Source organism: Monopterus albus, unplaced genomic scaffold (genome assembly GCF_001952655.1).
Source record: "Monopterus albus unplaced genomic scaffold, M_albus_1.0 scaffold417.1, whole genome shotgun sequence".
NCBI lineage: Eukaryota > Metazoa > Chordata > Actinopteri > Synbranchiformes > Synbranchidae > Monopterus > Monopterus albus.
Window position 1 is genome coordinate 7,814 of NW_018128297.1, and position 16,902 is coordinate 24,715.

The following is a 16,902-nucleotide window of genomic DNA, read 5'->3' on the forward strand; positions in this document are numbered from 1 at the left end:
TGTGTCACGCTCCTGCCCCTCTTGCTTCCTGTCATGCTTTTATTTTCACATTACTTCCTGTTTTGTTTCACCTCAGTTTTGGCCCTTTTATTTAATCATCATTAGTTCACCTGCTCCTTATTGTTTGCACCTGTTGTTACTTCTATTTAGGCAGCGTCCTCCCACCAAGACACTGCCAGATTGTTCTAGACTCAAGCTCTGACGCTCCAGCATTTATACCTTGCCTGACTCTCTGTTTCTGACCTTGGATTACTGTTTTTGACCATCGTGTTTTTGCCTATGCCCTCCAAGATTCTGATCACCTGCAGTGTACCAACCTTCTGATTTAGTCCCCCTTGAAACCTCGAGTTTGGATCCCCTGGCAATACCTGTTTACTGGCGCTGACCCTGGACTGTCTTATCGACCTGATTGATATCCTGGACTTTGTGTTAGTTGTTTTGCTTACAACAAGTAAAGAACTTGTCCCTACCTCGGTTCGTCTGGTTTTCTAGTTGAGTTCACCACAACCTCTGTTTGGCATCTGTACACGCCAAACCTGACAGTAGATGACTTTGCTGCAAGAAAAACCAGGAGAGTAAAGCTGTAGCAGGTTATGTGAGATTGAGGAGGTGATGGTGTAGTTTTTAAGTTACGGCAGTACCAAAAACACCACTAGAGGTCTTTGTAAGATCATCTTTTTATTTTTATTTAAATCCTTGTATTTTTTTGTGCCTACTCGTTTCTTTAATATCTTATTTTGCACAGTGCCGTATTTATATTGTATTTTTAAGTTAATGTCACTTGTTTACACTTTTTATTTTGGGAGTATTAATAGGTACTTTATGTAAGCTATTTATATTGTATTTCATATGTTCAGTTCATTTTTTTGTATTTGTTTCTTTAATTCTTTCTAAGTATTTTGAATGTGCAATTGCTTTATTTAAATAAAAGAATGTCCAAGACAAAGCTATTACGTTTCTTATGAGTATATACACTAGCAGTGGAATTTACTGCGATGCAACGGGGCGCCACCTGAAATCTTGCCTAGGGCGCCAAATTGGTTAGGGCCGGGCCTGACTTAAGGTAGGCCTAGCTTGAAACTCCAAACCAATCCACCTGCTCTGCCCAGCACTCCCAGTCCCAGCTCCACTCGGCTCCACCACAGTCTGCCCAGCTCTTCAGATATTTGTTGTTATGAAATTACAATAAATGAGAATCCAACAAAACTCACTGATCAAGCAGAAATAATCTCTGATTTGTCAATCCTGCTCAAAGCCTTTTAGAGTCTGGGTCACAGGAGGCTTCGACAGCGCCTCTTCACACTAAGACACATTTTAGAGCAGATTTCTACAACATGAATATTTGATAAAAGTTACACACTAGTTTTAAATAAAAAAAAAAACTTAAAAGGGGTCAAAAATTTAAAAAACATAGGGGTTCTGGTTGTTGATTCTCTACAAATAATCATAGTCAGATTTACTTTTGTGCCATGTTTTAAGGTGTTGATGTGTTTGTACTATCCTTCCCCAGATACACATATTTATTAAACAGGTTTGTTTACCAGCTGCTGCTCTCATCAATATAGAAGTATGTAAGGCAGGACCATGCAAATAGTAGTGGAATGTTTAGCTGAAGCAACATGCTGCAGGTTTTCATGGAAAAGTCAACGATCTTTGAAGAAACTGTGTAAAAACAGCACTGGATTCTAAATTACATGAGTGGAAAAGAAATGTGAATTAACAACTATTCTCCAGAAATGTAAGTGACCTCAGAAAGAGGGAAGTCACCACAAAAATACCTAAAGAGCTGTACTTTATTTTTAAACATTTCCTTGGCACTAGTTTCTTGCAAACACTATGCAAGCAGGAAATTGATCGACTGTAGATAAATCTTAACAAGGATAAAATGTCTGTCCTGGCTCAGCCTTGGACTCTTTTGAACAAGTTGCTGTTCATATTTAAACTCTGGTTAATAATGATCCCTGAGCATCTGTCCAGCTCACTGCCTCACTAACTACTGCTGACACACAAAAGACTTAATATCTTTCAGCTTCAACATGCCAAAGGAATTGTAAAGACATGTTTTCACTGAGTAAGAAATATGTTAAATAATAAAAAAGATGTTTTCTAATTATATATTTGATCCTTTTACCCACCACTGGTGGCATGTTTTTCCTTGAATATTAATTTTATTGACAATTGCTTAGCTCATGTGACAGTTAATTTCATTCATTTATACTTGATACTTTTTAAAAGACAATAGTTTCATGTTCAGAAACAACATGTGAGATGAGTACAGTGTTGCTGGGATCCTGGAAAGGTTTTTATTTACATTGAAAGAATGTTATTTTCCTGCATTATAAAAAAGATTTTGTGTGTATTTCTGCACAGGGGACCACAGTGTATCCTCTCCTGACATCTGTCCTGTATGATGAAACCGAGTGGGAGAGACCACACTCCTTCTATCCTGCCCACTTCCTGGACAAAGACGGGAAGTTTGTCAAGCGAGATGCCTTCATGCCTTTTTCTGCAGGTTTGTGTGAACAAGTGTTGCTTCTAGTTATTGTTTGTATACAAGCATTAGCTGAAGTGTTTCCTTTGTCGTCTCTTGCAGGTCACAGGATTTGTCTTGGAGAGAGTCTGGCCAGGATGGAGCTCTTCATCTTCTTCACCACCCTCCTGCAGCACTTCCGTTTCACTCCCCCGCCGGGAGTTTCAGAGGATGAACTGGATCTGACCCCACGTGTTGGCCTCAGTCTCAACCCTTTACCCCACAAACTGTGCGCTGTCTCCTGTTTGTGAGGAGGAGAGGTGACCTGAGTTCACTGTAATTTGAGACATGATCCTCCAGTAATTTCATATGACTAAGCAACTCAGATACTGTGCATGCAACTAATTTCAAATTCATAGTGTTACACCACATTCTGCTGTACTGTGCAAACCACACAGTGATTTACAAGGTGTGCACACTGTTCATACCCATCATGTGCAGTAGTGTTTCTCAAATATGTGATGCAATAACGCCTTTTAATGGAGCACCTCATTAATTCTACAGAGCAGGGAAGAAGGGTTATTAACAGTATTACTGCAGTACAGCTTCTGGCCACCAGTGAGCGCTGAGTACAAATCTACTGTATATAGAGTAATTGGTGTTCTGAGATCATGTCCAGGCCTGTAGTGGTGAAAGGTGACTTCTCTATTGATGCCCACTGTCAATGTGGTTGACATCATAGGGAAGAAACAAAATTTCATGTCTCTTTCTAGGAAATGTCCAGTCATATCTGCTGGACTAACCTACTGTCTGTGTGTGCTTTTACCATTATGTATGCTATAGGCACTGCATGTGTGCACTGTGGTGGGTCTTCTGAGTAAAAATGATTCAACAAACATGCTGTGCAGTATTCTTCTCTGGTAAAAAGTTTGTATTTTAAAATATCAAGATGCTTAGCCTCAAAATACAAAACATATTAGTTAATTGGTTTACACCACATGAATGGTTTTTCCACTGACATAGAATTAACTTTTATTTCTGTTTCTCACAGTACAGAGTAATGGAAATGTTGCAGTCTTCTGTGATTTTAGTTCTGCAGAAATCCTCTGGTTCATGTTGTGGACAACCCCAGTAACTTTCGCTTGCTCTCAAGAGAACTGGACGGTGGCAGAGGAAGACATTTTCAACAATTTGGCAGAGACTACACAAGTTACCTTATATCAAACTCTCTTGAATCAGTGTCTGATGTCCTTGTATGTGAGAAGCAGATTTGTGAGTTTTTAATTCAAGTGTTAGACGGCAACTCCGCCATCATAATACACCACACAGAGACTTAGAGAGTCAGTGCCCGAGGTGCACTGGAGCTGTTCTGGTGGCTTTGTGTTGGGTTTTCCTGCCATTTGTCACCTGTCTGTAACAGTCGCACTTCGAACTACAAGCTCTCCTCTGTCCACAAACATGAACACACTGAGCACCCCAGAAACTAACAAACTCTGAATGAAAGATCTGGACACAGTAGAAGCAGGAGTGGAGAGCGCATATCAACAGACTGAACGGGTTTAATACACGAATGGTTTCAGCAGCAGTCTCAATAGTGCAACACAGTATTTCACTTGTAAAATCTATTTTGCTCATGTAGAGAAAGTCAGAAAACAGGATGCAGGTCGACCGAACATGAAACTGAACAGACATTTACAAATGCATGTTTGGTTTAAACCAGTTGAATTGTCAGTTCTTTTCAGACCAGAGAACCATATGTAATTAACCCTTTCATCATTTTCCTCAGTGCTATCTGCTAAACAGTCTAACTAAACATTTTACAACCAAGACATCAGTGCTGTATAAAGGTTTATATAAAAAAAAAAACAGTTAAATCTTCATTTGCCAAGAATAAGAAACCAGAAGAATACTACAAACATCCCTACATTTTTACACACAAAGGAACCAAATAAATATTTTCAACCAAAAAGAATCAAAACAGAAGATTTAACGTTCTACCATGTTACAGGTCCATTAAGAAACAAACGTAAAGGGTAGAAAATAAAATAAAAGCCAAAATATTTGCTATAGTTTTGTAGTGGGGTAAAAACTATATTTGCCCCTTAACTACAGTGTAGTCAAACTGCTAATACTCAAGTAAAGTGAGGTAGTTACCTCAAAACTGTATTTAAGTACAGTACCTGAGTAAATGCACTTAGTTACTTTCCACCATGGGTTTAAAAAAATTAAAATATAATTTGTAAAAACTTAAAAAGTAGAGTTTAAATCTACAACATGCTTCAGAATCTGTGCCAGTGCTAATTGGAGCTGCTGCCTGTGAAACATGGAGCCATGGTGGAAGAACAGCGCCATCTTGTGGGTCTTTAGCTGTAGTAACTAAACAAGCAGTGTGGACTAGAGACACAGTACAGTACAGTATATCACATACAGAAGATGACCAGTTTTACTACAGCAGATAGTTGTTTCTCTAGTGTCATCAATGTCTTTAAGCCTATTAGACAAAGCCAAATTAAGGTACTGTCACGATCAAGTCTGAAACTATTTCACAGTAAGATTTGAACTTCAGAAAAAATCGTGATGGACAAAATAAATTTAAAAACAGGACCTTGGATAAAAAAAAAAACCCAAGAGCTTCAACAATTACTATTTACTATTATAATTACATTGATGTCAGACCAGCAAAGTAGCTGCCCTCTCTGGGGAGGAAAGGGAATGTAAAAAGGAAAACTGATAAAAACCTGGGATTGATTTCAGACCTTTCATGCAATTTTGTTTAGACCTTATAGGTTTTACCACTGCCCAAAAAAACCCATGTAAGACACCTCGGCTTTTGATGGCAGTGGGACAAATGACTCTGCAGTTGATGTGGGTCGTTATCCGCTTTGCCTTGGCACGTCATCAGTTCAGCAATTGCCAACAAGGAGGTAATGAAGGCCTGTCTCCTCAGTTGATCATTTCTGTGATTCTTTGCCATAGCAGCCATAAACTCCATCCGTCTTCGTTCAATCAACTCTCTAACATGGTTCAGTCTACACAGAGTTTCTATACTTTGAAGATGAACAAAAGTAAATATGACGAAACAGCACAGACCGTCTCACTCGCTTCCATGCTGCTTTGTTTACGACTCCGTTTACCGGCGCGCGTATTTGACATCACCAATGTCATGATGTCAAATGTGACGTACCAGAGGGGAAACAACCTCACCTGCTGGAGAGTCGAGCCGGGTCGATCGGCAATTGGAATCTCGTCAGAGGCCAGTTAAAGGCCTTTTAGTGGGAAAGCGGAATAAAGCAACCCATTCAAAATAATGGGCTGCCTGTCTGAAATGCATGTGACCTGGTAGAAGCAACACAAACACGATTTACGTCACCTTTCCAAATCCAAAGCACCTTCAAAACAGATTTCAGAGCAAATAGCACAGTTCACTCGACATAACCCCTGTTGTTTGTCAAGAGGAAACCAAATGCACAAATAACTAAATTGACAGTGTGCTTTACAACTGCAGTCCAGATCATCAAAGGATAATTCAAGTAAACTCAGGAAATGCTGCCCCTTTGGGTACAAAAAGCAAAAAGAACAGAGCCCTGTGTCACAAAGCAAATTCTACTTATTCTGGCTCTCCTGGGGTTATCTAGCTTCACTGTGCGTAACATTGGCTGTCCTGGATAACTGGTACCACGAAGCAGGTTAGCAACTGGCTCTGTTGAATCTGGGGTTTCCCATCAGGCTACGAACACACATGTGTGACCGAGAGAGTTAATTATAAGTGAGAGCAACAGCACCATGAGTGAAGCAGTTTTTCCTCCGTTGTCTGATGACAAAGAAACTGCTGTCAAAAAATCAAACAGTTTGTGCTGCCAGGGCGCAAAGGAGAAGACAGGGGGCTGGGGGTGGGGGATTTATGCCTCAAGTCAGAGGCTCATTTATAATCATCATCAATATTTAGCAGAGTATGGATTATTGTTCTAATAAAAGGCCATTATCACTTAGTCCCCTCATGTTATTCTGAGCTGCAGTGATGGAGCTTGTAAAAACACTGACAGTCAGGAATTCAGTCCGTAATCAAATAATCTTTGTGCTTTTGTTGTTGATCATCATGAAGGCTGCAGACTCCCTCAGTGTGTTAGAAATCCAGAAAGTCTGAAACAGCACGATGATATGACTGCTCTGTAGAAATATCGGTTTAATACTTATCACAAACCAATGATGTAAGATGATGTCATGGGGTAAGACTGGATAAGTCTGACTTCTTCCTACTCCATTCAAGCATGTACTAGGTATAAGCAAATTGATATTGGATTGTGTGTAAAAATGTGTGTTGATATATCAACTGTTTTATATGCTTGAAAGAATAAATCAAATCAAATCAAACATTAATGTAGACTGTGACTCTGTCAGGATCCAGTAGGTCAGGTGATCTGATTGGTTAGTGCTCAGAGTGTTGACAGGTTCTGATCCAGTCATCTGAAGTTAAGCTGCTCCAGGTCAGCCGTGCAGCACAAGTTACCATGGGGATCTAGCCTGGTTAAAAGTGAGACAGCTTCGTGGTACTGGACAACCTGGGGTGAGCCAAAAGGTAGCTGGATCAACCACGAATTTCGCTTTGTGGTTCAGGGCCCGGCTCTGGGATATTTTGTTTCACCTCCAGTAAACTTTGTGATTCAAGAATTAAAAGCTTGCTTTACCACCTTTTTCTTTGAAACCAGATTTACATACAGTAACTAAACCAAGGTTGCCAGGCTGCAGCCACTATACAAATGAAGTGCAGTGAAGCTTCATCTACAAGTCAGTGCTTTACATACTTTACCAGCCAACAACAAGCTTTCCAGGAGGAAACATGAAGTTCTGTAAAGTGGTGGTAATTCTCTGTAAGTGTCTGGGTGCACATGTGACCTGGATCTTTCTGCAGAGGAGCAGTGGGTGGATATTTAACCAGCGCCCTCTGTACCATGTCGGTCACCCTCCAGGCCTGAGTCCACTGTGGCCATAGTTGATGTGACTTGGCTCAAATCCACCTTCCTAATTATCAATGACTTATGCTTGGCAATAAACTCGTGTACCTTTAGGCACGTCACATGGAGTGCAGTGCCAACACATATCCCAGGGCAACACAGAGACCTTCTCAGTTGTGCTGCAATTCACTGACTTGGAAAAGTCATACAGAGGTTTCACGGGAGATTGACGGCTTCAGCTCGACCCCGTTGGTTTTCTCCTTTGAAGGGCAGTCCACAGGATGCTCCACAGGAAGCTAGGAGAGAGTAAGAAACATATATTTAGAGCAATCAGCAACACCAACCCAAGCGCTCAATGTGCTTTAGAAGCATATGAAATGAATCAGACATCAACACTGAGTGGTTCCTGCTCTGATGGAACTAGCGAGGTGCTAATTAATAATATCAACCTAATTTGACAAATTCACCTCCTGCAGGGATGTTACTGGTATTTTGTTTCTAATTTTCATGTTCTGAAAGCCTCTCCACCCTATCCACCAAAAAAAAACCTTGCTAAGTAAACCTGAGGTGAGAAACAGACTGGGTAGTTCACATGGTTTTAGTTCCGAAGAAGCTGTGGGAGCTGAGAGACGTGGCAGGTCGTGTTATTATCTAAACACAGCACACTCAATGGGTGGGTTCCAGATCAAAACACTCCAGATATCTCCCTCAGGAGTTGGTAGAGACAATAAACAGTCGAAGTAAAGTGAGTATTAGATTTACATTTGTTGACATTCAAAATATGACTCCAAACAATTTCTAATGTTGCTTCGTGTCTGCTGGAATCAGTCCACAGGAACAGAAATCTGTTACGCACCAAGTCAACTTAAAGGTGCAGTGTGTGAGATCCAGTGACATCTAGTGGTGAGCTTGCAGATTGTAATGTTCATATGTGTTCAACAGCTCTCACAGCCATTTCACAGTGATTACTGTAAATGTAGGACAAATTGCGCACTCAGAAAACAAATGCAGCTGACTTGCGATTACAGCATCTTTAAGATTATCCTGAAAAACAAATGCAGCTGACTTGTGATTACAGCATCTTTAAGATTATCCTGATGAATCAAGCCTGGTGAAAATTACTGCAGCCTTGTGCTGCTGTCTTTCCATTCGTCTACGCTGCTTCTAATGTAGCATCTCTGTACCACAGTCACTAACAGGGAATGTGAAGGATCATCACACTGCGTTGAATGTTGGGACAGGGGTGCCATTTTGGGAGATATGCCCTGTATTTACCTGCATACATTCTTGGTTTTTTGGCTAAAATGTTGTTTAAATTGTTTAACCCTAGCTAACAAATTGTAGCAGACCTAGAGATCCTGTCTACAAGAGCGACAACTGCAAAATGACTCTGCACCCTGATCGCAGCAACTCTTAGCTCCTGGTTCAGGAGCTAACACTAGCTAGTAGCTGTCAGCAGATAGCACAAACACTGCAGATGAATCCATTTCTGTCCTGCCTGTGCTGAAACTAAACACTGAAGTGGCTATTTGGATGTAGCTGAAACATCTGCTACTGCATGTAGCCATATGGGATGGTACTTTTTTTAAAATTAACTTATAGATGCATGTGATGTGTGTATCTATGATGTATAAAAGGGGTGATTTTCCAAAATGGTGCATTTACCCACAATTCAACACGGCATGACGGCAACTTTGCATTCCCTATGCCGCCAAAGTAAAAATTAAAATTGGACACTGTGGTTTCAAGAAGTGAGCCTGTTACATGATACAGATCCTTGCAGAACAGCGTAAACTTTAGGTTAAATAACCTACAGTTATTTCATTTGATTTATTTCCAGAAGGAAAAACTTCCTTAATTCATCTTGCTAACCTCAAAACTGCTTGTGTGATGTCTTAGGAAAGCTGAAGCTTAACTTGGAAACCTCTGAGCTAAGGAGGAAGAGAAAGGCTGTGAAGGGCACTTCAGCCGTGACGCAGCAGGATTGGGAAGAATCTAGACTGATTGAGGAGCCCTGAGAGAGAATTAATATCCTGGCTTGTCTGAAGGTGCTTTGCAGGACACCATCAGAAATCACTACAGATAATTAGCTGGTGGAAAGGTCAGATTTTATAGCTTTTTCTGTCAGAAGGACAATTTATATGGAGCCAATGCAGAGAGAAAAAGGAGATTCTGTTCAGGGAAAGTGGGAAAAGGTTCAAGAATCTTTCTTGGTCACTTGATGGGACACTAGTGGGAGGAAAGTACTGAACACAGTAGGGACGCTTCTGTCCTCTCTAAAGGGCAGTCTACACGAAAATGAAAAGGGGACATAAAGGAAAAGAAAATGGTAGAGCCAAGTAGGGAAAATGAACAATTCTGGGTATATTTCATATACTTTCTAATGGGCTTCATTTGTTCTACGAACACCAGCATCCAGCCGGTAGAAAAAACAAAAAAAGACTAAAACCAAAGAACATCTTTATTCAATTCACTGATGCCAGATCATTTTGACATATGAAGCTCCTGGATCCAATTAATAAACAGATTTTGTGCAGCTTGCCAAGTCGCCCATGCCCCTATGATTCTAATAAATAACAATCAGTTGTTTCTGGTGGTGACGGTTCATACATGAACATCAGAGCAGACTGAGGTGTGAAAATGAAAAGTGTAATTACTGTTGTGCAAAGTAGCTAAAGGATTAAATTAACTGTAAACGTCCTGGTGCATTCTGGGAACAAAGCGGCAGACATTCCCCACAGGGTGTGTTTGTGTGTCATTTTTAAACACTTACAGCTTGCAGGTGGTTGCTGTCTGCTCCCAGGTTGACATTGTGTCTTTTCAGTTCTGACTTGATTAAGGCTGAAACAAACATGAACACATATGACAGTTCTAGTATTTGTTTAGATGTGTACAAATGAACACACACACACAGCCGCACGGACAGCCTACCAGTGAGCAGTGTTCCAAGAAAGATCCAAGCACAGAGGAAGAGGTTTCCAGCCAGTGGTTTATAAACTGTGGTCAGTTTGCCCTGAATCAGAGTGAAAATGATCCCAAATATCTGTGCACATACACACACACACACACATTACAGAGCTGTAGTACTTGTAAAAAAAAAAAATCTAATTATCACCCAAATTACCAGTAGTATCACTTCAGAAGGTTTTCACTCCTTCTACCATCTGCTACAAGCTCCATAGGCTTTAGCTCCAAAAACAGCAACCTCATTTTTTGAGCTCTAAAACAAGCAGCACATTCTCTTAATTAAGTTTCTCTCAACTGAAAATGCAAAGCAGAGGCTGCTCCTCGGACAGCCTTTCCCATCAGCAATTCACTTACTGTGAGGATCATACCTGAGCGAAAGCATTGAGGAGTCCTGATGATGTTCCTTCAGACTCTGGGTAGGTGATCTCCACTCCAAACTCAAAGCCCAGAGGCAAGTAACCGGTCATGAAGAACCTGAGACCGAGACATCGCATTAACAAATGACAATGTAGAGACTCAATAAATCAAATAATCTGTCTGCTCTGCTTAAACATGAGATTACAGCCTCTAATGTAAACAGACCTGTCAGATCCAGAACAGGTAAAATCCTGTACATCCTTGCTTAGCTGCTGCACACAGCTCTGTGTATATATCCTGTATACTGCTGCAGTCTACAGACATAACATACCCAAGAGCTCCAGCAGTGAAAAAGACCAAGTAGATGCTGCTGAGGTCCAGAGTGAGGGTGAAGACCGCCATGCCCAGAAAAGACAGGCTGTACACGATCAGAGTCGTCATCCTGGGAAACAGCAGCACAAACACAACAAGCTACTGAGTCATTTATTTATGTTCAGTGACAATCGTTCATTCATCAGTTAGAGAAAATACTTGCGTCATTATCCCCTGAAGGCAAACTGACCTCCTCTTCCTCTGTTTTTACTGACAAAACCTCTTTGCCAGCAGAAACTGAACCTAATGTGGGCCAGCCGGACAGGTTTGGGTGGCATCAGGGTTGAATTTCTCTTTGCTTCCTCCAAGCTCATTATACTGCAGCCACCCTCCCAGGTGGAGGATTTGTTTTGTGACTCAGAAACACTACACGGCAACTGACGTAATCAGTAAGTACACACGAGTGTAATCTCAAAGCGGCCTTATACTTATAGCCATGCAGTGAGGTAGCCAGACTTTGGGGCCAGTGACTGATCACAGAAGGCATTACTGCATTATGAGGTCTATAGTAACAAGGCAATACAAAGTGTTGTCTTACTACGCACAAGAAAGATTATTAGATTAACAACATAATGTGAGTGTATGAAGAAATTAGCCTAGATTTTAACCGTTTGGAGAAGTGTGTGTGTTGCCTACTTGTACATCTTGGTGTAGTCCAGCCACACGCCACAGAGGATGGAGCCAACCATCCCAGCCACCACCAGCGTCAAACCAATTCTCCCAGCATTCAACTCCTGATTCTGAGGAGAGGAAAGGAGGAAACAAAGCGCTGACTAAATGGCTTTTGTGCTCCTTTTAGCTCATCGAATTCTCAGCAGAAACACCGGTTTCCCCTCACAGGTATGTATGGATTAGCTGGGGTTTACACCGTTTCTGGTGGGAGTCTTTCTCTAGGGGTTTGGCTTCTCGTGCACATTTGTGTATCTGTGTGTGCTGGCAGTGTCATGGTGGGCAGCAAGCATGCGTGAAAGCAGCTAATGAACTCAGTGCCACGGACAATCCACCCATGTCTCACCAAAGCTTTTCTCTCATTATCTCTCTTCCTCGTTCTCCATTCAGTGTCCATCCCCCTGCTTCTGTGTACATTTTAAACTCGAATGGACACAACTCATTTACAAAAAGTGTCTTAATATTACAAGGTTTAAGTTTAGCTAAGGTGGAACAGTTAGTGCCACCATTGTTATTGTCGCTACATTTGTGTTGACAAAAAAAAAAAACAGGTGAACAAGTCAGCAGTGAGGAAACGAAGGCTCATGAGATGAAAGAGTTTCTTCTCATTCACTCATGAAGTCTCAGCTCTTTGTGCTTTACCTCATAGTAGGCCAAGATCATCTGGTTGAGAAGTGTTGAGACAGAGTAGAAGGAACCAGTCATTATACCTGCAGACAGGCAGAAAGTCAGTTTTACTAATGGAAACAGAGTAAGAAGTCCAATATCCGTTAAGGACAGTAATATCTGCAGTATGGAGAATGTGAAGTTGTCGTCGTGTCATGTTGAATTTTGGGTAAATGTGCCATTTTGGAAGGCTCACGCTCATTACCAGTCATACAGATATACACGTAATATACTGTAGATATAGCATATGTGGGGAAAGCACAAGCAGTACCAGTCCTTGCAGTGCAGTGACAGTAGCAGTCACTACATTATTTCTCACCCTAAACAAAAAGTAGGAAGAAAAGGAAACTTTCTTCACTAAACAACCATTTTCCCAACTGTTTTATTCCAGGATCTTTCCATGAAAATTGTCAATCACTGCTTTTTACCGTTTCTTGTACTGATGGTAATCTGCAAGATGAAGTGTCTTTTACTGTTACTAAAATTACCCTGTGGGGTGGAAAATGGTTTAAAAATGTCCTATAAATGTTTATACTTGTACCGTAACTGATGAGCAGGAGGACAAAGGCTTTATTCTTCATCAGGTTGAGGATGGACTGTTTGTAGGAGTAATCTTCAGGAGGGGAGTCTGGCAGGACGGCCTGGGCCTGGCTGGGAGGCCGGGGAGGGCGGTCTTTAATGACTGCAGGAAACAGAAGCAGTAAAGCGTGGGTCAACATGCCCATCACACGCTGCCTGCAGGTCTAAAATGTAAATGCATGACTGTGTCACTGTCTTCTCCCACCACTAACCCCAAAACCTACAAAGTTGAGAAAGCCCTAACCCTTAACCACAGGTCTTTCCTTGACCAAAGGCTAATCCTATTCTAATTTTAATTTTAAAGTCAAATCCAGATCCCCAACTGGACATTAAAATGACGGGTGAAAAGTGAAAGGACAACCCGACATAAAGCATCTCAGTGAGGAGCTGGGCCGCCACGTGCCACCAGAACAACTCCACCTTGGCACTGACTCTCCAAGTCTCTGAACTCTCCTGGAGGGATGAACACTGTTCTTCCAGATGGTGGCGGAGACGCTGTCTAACACGTCGCTCCAACATCTCCCGTAGCTGTTCAACTGGGCTGAGACCTGGTGACTGGGAAGGCCACAGCGTCTGGTTCACATCATGGTCATCCTCTTCAGACCAGTCAGTGACCCCTTGTGTCCTTTGTTTCTCCACTCATTTACTCAGGTTTTTCCCTTAACCTGTTGCCTATCTGTACTTCCCATGAGGCCAGGCAGTGTTTGAGTGTGTGTCTGTGGTGTGTACCTATGACCGTGAGGATGAAGAGGCCAGTGGACACAGCTGCAGTACCGTAGAACATGATGCTGATGTTGCGCCCTGTAAGTTGAACATCGTTGGGTGTGTTGGGAACCAACACTGGGGGCAAGAGGAAGCCTATGGCTGTTCCCAACTAGGAGCAGGCGACATAGACATATGGAGAGATATTAAAGTTTAATAACACCGTTTGATTGTGTCTGTTGTCATGTTACACATTTAAAATGAGTGATACCATCCTTGTACTCAGTAATGAAGCATTCCTATTCTATTGGGCTCAAAGTATATTTTATTGAATTACATTGCTCTTTAAAGTCAATGTACTGTTGAACTACATATCTACATCATTCTATTCTATTGGCTCTTTTCCTCCTCCTTCCTCATCTACTCTGTTCAGTCGGCTACAGTACGTACTCACACTAACCACAATACAAAACAGATCTTAGGTCTGTGGCTCGTGCACATGCTGACCTGGTTTCCGAGCACGGCCGTGGCGCAAGCGGTGGAAACCTCCCGGGGTCCGAACCACACCGAGGCGATGCGGGACGGCAGGCCGAGGATGAACACCTGCGCCACGGAGCAGATGACCTGCGCGGTGAAGGTGACTCCGAACAGCTCGCGGCCGACGCTGGCGCACTTGAGCCACGCACCGATGCAGTTGAGGCCGGAGCCCAGCAGGGCTGTGAGCCGCAGACCTTTCCGGTCCAGCAGCCAAGTAGCCGGGAAGATCAGCGGCACGTAGACGACCATGTAGACGATGGAAAGCCAGTCCACCTTGTCACTGGTCACCTCATAGTACTGGGTGAACACGTTGGTGATGATGCTGTACTGGATCCACTGGAAGGCGTTCACCAGGGAGTACAGGCTGAACACGGTCAGCACGGCGAAGCGGCGCCAGTACAGTCTCGTCTCTAGCGCCTTCCCTCCCTCCTCATCCGCCTCCCCTCCTCCTCCGTTAGGCAGCATCGCCTCTCTTTCATCCGGCGGCAGCTCCTTCTCCTGCTCCAGGTCGGAGTCTGTCTCCCCAACCCCGCCCGCAGGCGCCACTCCGTATGACGGTTTCCCGTATCGCTCGGCTGCTCCGTCCAGCTGCGGACCCTTCCTGCCGACCGTGATGTCGTCAGGTGCGCCGATATCTGCGCGCAGATGCTCCTGCACAAGCTCACCGGCAACCATGATGCTCGTTTGTCCCTTTATCTTCTTTCCTCCGCTGCTGAGTCGACAGATGAGGAAGGAAACGCAACACGGAGCGTTTTCCTCATTCGGTTACTAGTGCAGCAACGATGCTTTACAACACGTGAACGACGAGACTACAGCTTGAATCGGATTTGGAATAGATACATAGTAAAACAACCCCTTCAGTGCGTCCTACTTATCATTAAGGCTCCAGTGTGAACGGTATCTCTGAGGCTGCGCGCGTAATTGTGCGTCGCTCTCTGGTCTCTGTCTGTAGTTCGTCGACATGCGGACTTCCGATGCTGATGAGCCAATAGCAGAGCAGCCAGAGCCCCTGCCAGGAAGGCTCGCTCACTTTCAGGGTGTTGGCCTATTATTACCCATCACATGAGGTGAAAATTAATAGCATTAATTCAACGTAATTACTAAATGGCTCATGTTATTCTGTCACGAATAACTGCAATAGACCCACTTTTAAAGATGATATTACAAAATCTATTCATAGGCCATATAAAAAACGAATTATTGAATTTTGGTGGTGGAAGAAGGACTCGGATGTAAAAGTAGAAATACCAAAGTGTAAAGACAGCAGGCTACTCAGTGACATGTAAAACATTCAAAATGTTCCTTAGGTAATACGTCAAAAGTGTTAAAATCAAATTTGAAATAAAGCTCCAGGAAATGAAAACAGCAAAAAGCCACCTAGTCACAGTAACGGTCACATCCCTCGAAACACAGGCCGAGGTGGTGGCGTGGCAGTGATCTTTGACTCAAGCCTATTAATCAACCCTAGACCTAAACATAGTTATAACTCATTTGAAAGTCTCACCCTGAGTCTCTCACACCCAAACTGGAAAACTCAAAAGCCTGTTCTGTTTGTTATTGTATACCGTCCACCTGCTCCTTATTCAGAGTTTTTAAGTGAATTCTCAGACTTTCTGTCTGATTTAGTGCTTAGTACAGATAAAATAATCATAGTAGGCGACTTTAATATTCATGTAGATGCCGACAATGACAGCCTCAACAATGCATTCTGTTCATTATTAGACTCAGTTGGCTTCTCTCAAACTAAATAAACCCACTCACTGTTTTAATCACACTCTTGATCTGGTTCTGACATATGGCATCAAAACTGAACACTTAATAGTTTTTCCCCATAACCCTCTTCTGTCTGACCATTTTCTAATAACTTTTGAATTTCCATTAATGGATTATACTCTATGTGGGAAACAATTCCACTACAGCAGATGTCCATCTGGCAATGCTGTTACCAAGTTTAAGGAAATAATTCCATCTTTATCTACTTCAGTGCCGTTTGCCAACACAGTGGAAGGAGGCCACCTTAACCTTACTCCCACACAAATCGATAATCTTGTTGATAGTACTGCAGCCTTCCTGCGTAATACACTTGATACCATTGCCCCTCTGAAAAAGAAGGTAGTGAAACAGAGGAGGCTAGCCCCGTGGTACAGCTCGCAGCTCCGCTCCCTAAAGCAGGCATCACGAAAAATGGAAAGGAGGTGGCGCTCCACTAAGTCAGAAGAGTTTTTCATAGCCTGGAAAGATAGTTTAATAACATATAAGAAAGCCCTTCATAGTGCCAGAACCACATTTTATTCATCACTGATTGAGGAAAATAAGAACAACCCCAGGTTTCTTTTCAGCACTGTAGCCAGGCTGACAAAGAGCCACAGTGCTGTTGAGCTTAACATTCCCTTAGATCTCAGCAGCAATGACTTCATGAGCTTCTTTACAAATAAAATCACAACTATTAGAGAAAAAATTGGTCGGACCACTCCCACAGCTCTCGCAGATGTGCCATCTACTACAATGGCTTTAGAAACATCTGTAAGACCTCATTTATACTTGGACTACTTCTCCCCTATAGATCTCTCTGAGTTGACCTCAACAATTGCTTCATCTAAATCATCAACAGGTCTCCTGGACCCCATCCCG

The 16,902-nt window shown here is 42.5% G+C and overlaps 2 protein-coding genes across 2 annotated transcripts in view; one reads left to right on the plus strand and one right to left on the minus strand.

The window, feature by feature from the left end:
- LOC109951882 (cytochrome P450 2K1-like) overlaps window positions 1–3,382 on the plus strand; it is a 4,640-nt gene extending 1,258 nt beyond the window's left edge. The window contains exons 2-3 of the mRNA XM_020586617.1: window positions 2,371–2,512; window positions 2,594–3,382. Of these exons, the coding sequence (XP_020442273.1) occupies window positions 2,371–2,512; window positions 2,594–2,781 (330 nt within the window). The 3' untranslated portion in view covers window positions 2,782–3,382. The remainder of the gene's footprint in view (window positions 1–2,370; window positions 2,513–2,593) is intronic.
- A 3,393-nt stretch (window positions 3,383–6,775) lies between these two features.
- On the minus strand, window positions 6,776–15,658 carry flvcr1 (FLVCR choline and heme transporter 1). The gene is made up of 10 exons (XM_020586611.1): window positions 14,242–15,658; window positions 13,762–13,906; window positions 12,995–13,135; window positions 12,430–12,497; window positions 11,755–11,858; window positions 11,078–11,188; window positions 10,758–10,863; window positions 10,354–10,465; window positions 10,196–10,263; window positions 6,776–7,718 (listed from the first exon to the last, which is right to left on the minus strand). The coding sequence occupies exons 1-10, from the start codon at window positions 14,944–14,946 to the stop codon at window positions 7,626–7,628; spliced, it is 1,653 nt and encodes a 550-aa protein (XP_020442267.1). The 5' UTR covers window positions 14,947–15,658; the 3' UTR covers window positions 6,776–7,625.
- Window positions 15,659–16,902: the final 1,244 nt, after the last annotated feature.

Coding starts and splice junctions, on each gene's coding strand:
- flvcr1 (XM_020586611.1), bottom strand. CDS start 14,946: ATGGTTGCCGGTGAGCTTGTGCAGGAGCATCTGCGCGCAGATATCGGC. Junction 13,907..14,241: donor CGGCCGTGCTCGGAAACCAG/GTCAGCATGTGC, acceptor GCCTGCTCCTAG/TTGGGAACAGCCATAGGCTT. Junction 12,498..12,994: donor CCTCCTGCTCATCAGTTACG/GTACAAGTATAA, acceptor GCCTGTCTGCAG/GTATAATGACTGGTTCCTTC.